This window comes from Cyprinodon variegatus, unplaced genomic scaffold, assembly GCF_000732505.1.
Source record: "Cyprinodon variegatus isolate N-32 unplaced genomic scaffold, C_variegatus-1.0 Scaffold120, whole genome shotgun sequence".
Taxonomy (NCBI): Eukaryota; Metazoa; Chordata; class Actinopteri; order Cyprinodontiformes; family Cyprinodontidae; genus Cyprinodon; species Cyprinodon variegatus.
The window spans coordinates 784,326-788,608 of record NW_015150573.1 but is presented as its reverse complement, the minus strand read 5'-3'; the positions used below and the strand labels follow the sequence as shown (position 1 = coordinate 788,608).

At 37.3% G+C, this 4,283-nt stretch overlaps 1 protein-coding gene across 1 annotated transcript in view; it reads left to right on the top strand.

The window, feature by feature from the left end:
• mtpap (mitochondrial poly(A) polymerase) overlaps positions 1-3,285 on the top strand; it is a 31,560-nt gene extending 28,275 nt beyond the window's left edge. The window contains exons 8-9 of the mRNA XM_015375526.1: positions 1,183-1,256; positions 2,505-3,285. Of these exons, the coding sequence (XP_015231012.1) occupies positions 1,183-1,256; positions 2,505-2,852 (422 nt within the window). The 3' untranslated portion in view covers positions 2,853-3,285. The remainder of the gene's footprint in view (positions 1-1,182; positions 1,257-2,504) is intronic.
• Positions 3,286-4,283: the final 998 nt, after the last annotated feature.

Here is a 4,283-nt window from a genome sequence, read left to right as displayed (position 1 = left end):
TTTTTTTTCTTTTCAGTGGCCCTAATCCTCTTCCGTAGTTTTGCCATTTTAATAAATTATTGAAATTTTTAAGTTTGTTTATTTAGAAATATGAACTTACTGAAAGTCTGTCTTTAAGATTAACTGGAAAAATCGTCTATAGATGAATAAATTCCTAAAATATTCCACAGGTTCAGAACGAATCAGGTCAGAGTATAGCCTCAGTGTTTTATTGAATATTTTAGTACTAATTTACAGACCTGGATTGGTTCGGTTTCATATGGGCTGATCACCCAGTTCTAAGAGACTGATCAGTTTGAGCACCTTTAACCACATTAGGATTAAAAGCAATGGAAAAGCATGATCCACATTCCTATATTCATTACAGACACATCCAGTACATTCTGAAAAAAGAAAATTAAAAACAATCCACTGGAATTTTTTTCCAAGTTTGAAGACGTTTTTCTTCCAATCCAGGAAGCTTTTTCAGTTCAAAATGTCAGGAATAGCGTTGAGTTTGAGGTTTTATACAGTAGCCCATCAAAGCCTTGTTTTTGTTTTGAAAACATGCAAATAAAAACAGAATGGGGGGTCGTTTGGTTTCTTTTGTTAGCCTGCAATGTCTCATATCTGTCTATAGATATGGGACGTAATTCAATTTGCATGTTTTCAAAACAAAAACAAGGTTTTGAGGGGATGAGCTACTGTTTAAAACCTGGAACAATATTCCAGACGTTTTAAATTGAAAAAGCTTCTTGGATGGGAAGCGAAACGTCTTCAAACTTGGAAACAAAGTCCAGTGGATTGATTTTTGATTTTCTTTTTTTTTGGAAAGACTATGACCTGGATGACTGAGAATCTTCACCAGCATTCGGTACATTCATAGCTTTAAAACTATCAAGAAAAATGATCTCTAGTTTAAGATTTTGGATCCTAAAGAGATCTTAGCATGTATAAAAAATAATAACAAAGACAATATATCCACTATTTAAAAACAGCTTAACATCAAACATGATCCAAAATACCAGACGGCATTTTTTTCACCATAGAGAAGAGGTTTATACAGGAATATGCAATGCAGGATTACATCCACACCTACAGATTGATAATGCTGTGGTTAAACTTCTTTTTTCTGCTTGTTGGCTTTTATGGAGTGACTAAATGGATCTTAGTTCTAACTCTGCACCTTCTCATCTGTTTCAGACCAACTGCTGAGTGACTTTTTTGAGTTCTACGCCACATTTCCATTCAGCAGGATGTCCATAAACATCAGGAAGGTATGATCTAATATATTCTCTGTCATGGCAACAACAAGACAGGCTTTAAAATGAAACCAATGGACTTTCAGTGAGTTTTTCAGAAAACGTTTGAACACCTTCTCAGGAGTCTTTTTCAATATGGAATCAGAAAAACTGAGTCACAGTTTGGTTGCCTCTAATTCAAGTCTGATCAGAAAGGTGTTCCACCATACTACCATAGGAATAATAAAGATATTAGTACCTAAAGGATTCATTCATTCATATAGTCCCTGCTCAAAAAGAGAAAAAAAAACCTTTAAGAGTGAATTGATCAAGATTGAGGGAATATCAGCCATGGTATATATATTTTTACCACAGAAAAATCAGAAATGAAAAAAGAATCTTCAGTTTTTGACAGATTTTCCTCTTGACCACTAGGGGTCAGTATGCGTCACCCACAAACTGTCTTTTAAACGCTTAACTTTGCTTTTTTAAACCCAAACAGATCTCTAGGAAATGTTTATGACACAGAATCAACAACTAGGATTGAATCTTTCATGGTGCAACATCTTTGTTTGAGCACCACAACTGACCTGGAGTAACCATGACGACACTAGGTCAACCCTTGTCCTGCCTCACTGTAAACAGAGGAAAAGATGGAGTAACTTTCCTTCAGCTTCTTTCTGTCTGTTTTATATTCATCTCTCCCCTTGGAAGGTCATCTAGAGGAAGAATTAAGTCATTTATCATGGGAACAATGGGTGATGAACCTCCTGCCTTGTTACTGGTAATTACACAATCATTCTCAGTGCAAATAATGTCCAGGAGGGTTTTTCATGCGGTGGTTGAGCCATTCAGAGACCCGATTAGAGCTTAATAAATCGATCCCCGTGAGAACAGAGGGGCCAGCCGGATTAATATCGGGGATTAATCTGAGGTTTGACACAGCTGAGGAAGCCTGCAGGTAGACGGCGGCCGTGACCGAGGCGCACGGCTTTCACCGCTGCTGCTTTGGCCATAAATCACTTTTACTGGGCTGCAATTCTTCAGCTCATTCCACCTCTTCAGCAGGTTACAGCAGCCATGGAGGTTGTTGGCCTCTCCCTGACCCACGCTGGGATGGGTCATTCAAAGCCTGCCGGGCGTAATGAAACGCACAGTATATGCTCATGCTAACATGCTCAATAAGTTCAAATCCGTCTCGTTAACATTGCTGATAGTTTTTGACCAATCAAATGAAAATGTTCAGGTCTGCTTTTTACACCTTTTATCGTCTTGTTTCTTCAGGGCAAGGAGCAGAACAAACCAGAGGTGGCGCCGCTGCACATCCAGAATCCTTTTGAGACGTCCCTTAACGTCAGCAAGAACGTCAACACCTCCCAGCTGGACCGCTTCGTGGCTTTGTGTCAGGAGAGCGCGTGGCTGCTCCAACAGAGTGAAACCAGAACGCCGAGGGGCGTAGGTGTGGGGGACACCCCCGCTGCGTGGGGCCTCGCCACCCTGCTCCTGCCCTCTCAGGTGGCAGGAATCAAAGGTCGTAAGAAGCGAAAACGGGAGCCGGCCAGTGAGAGGATTAAAAGCTTACTGGAATCTCTGAAAAACAAAAACGAAGGAAAGAAAAGCTCAGACTCATGAAGTTCACAGCAGAGTTTGAATCTTTACACCCATCTGCAGAGGCGGCAGCTGAAGAACTCAGGCTGCAGTTCCTGACATGGACACCAGGGGGCGATCCTGCCCCTATATGACTAGAGGCTGAGTGGAACTGTAGGGATATTAGCTGTTTACATTACTGTAGACTTCCTACTTTGTTTTAATAAACAATACGGCTGACGACTGGACCTTTCTGAATGGAAACTAATCATTTCTAATAATGTCATCAGAATAATGTTTACCCTTTTTGCTATTTTTTCAGATTATATTTTAAAACAGTAATACAAGATGCATTTAATGTTTTACTGCAAACTAAAACCTCAAACCCCATAAATAAAGATCACAACCTATTAAACATTAGTCCCATTTTAGCAGAAACAAGCTTTCACACTCGTACTGGATTTAATAAATATGTTATAATGTAGGTTTGAATATTTCTTTACCCAAAAAAAGACATTTCCTTTTATTTATTCTTGGCAAACAAAGATTATATAAAATGAATATATGGATATTAATTTCTGCTAAAAGACACTTTTTTGTAGTTCAAATTATCTAAAAATCTGTTATGTTTTTAAATATGTAATGTTTTTTGTTTTGTTATTTGAATGTTTCAGAAATTTCAAAGTGAATATTATCGATTTATTTCCTAAGTAATGACAAAATGCTCAGGGAAAAATTCAAACAGGACATCCAGACATAAACCAAACAAACTTTCTGATTCGATTTAAACCTTTGATGAAATCACTTATTTTTTTTTTTAGGAGCATTTCAGAAAAAAAAAATCATAGAAATTCAGACTTAGACGCCCAATTCTGACTCGACTTGTGAGGTCACAATTACTGGCTTTCACCAAAAGACGCCTCGTTTGCTTCATGTCTCTAAGACAAAACCGGTTTAACTTATCGTTGATCTCGTTCACATAAGCAGACTGCAGTTGATTATAGAGGTTATGGGGGGAAAAAGTGCTGCAATGTGAATATGTGCTGTATTTAATTATAAAACTCTATGAAGAGATTAGAAATGTAACTGAAAAATAAAAGGGAAATACTTTTACCAATCATAAAAAAAAAAAAAAAAAAAAGGAAAACCTGGATTGCAGGCTATTGCTTGAAGTTTGAATGGGTAATAATTTATCACCTGTTTCTTCACTCGCCTTGTTTCCAGAGATGTATCTAAAATAAATGTTAGTTTTAACCGGTGTCTCTGCACAGCAGTTTAAATAAGTGCTAATCTTTTGATAAAAATGTTCATTGTTTTTTGTGAAAATTTAAATACTTCTGTCCCAGTTTAGTTCCAGTCTGGAGAAAATAGTCAGATTGTGGTGTAGTTTTCAAATCCAATTAGAAAAATCTAAGTTATTTTCATGATTCATTCAGATAATAAATCTAACCTGGACTAAATGACAAAATATTGCAA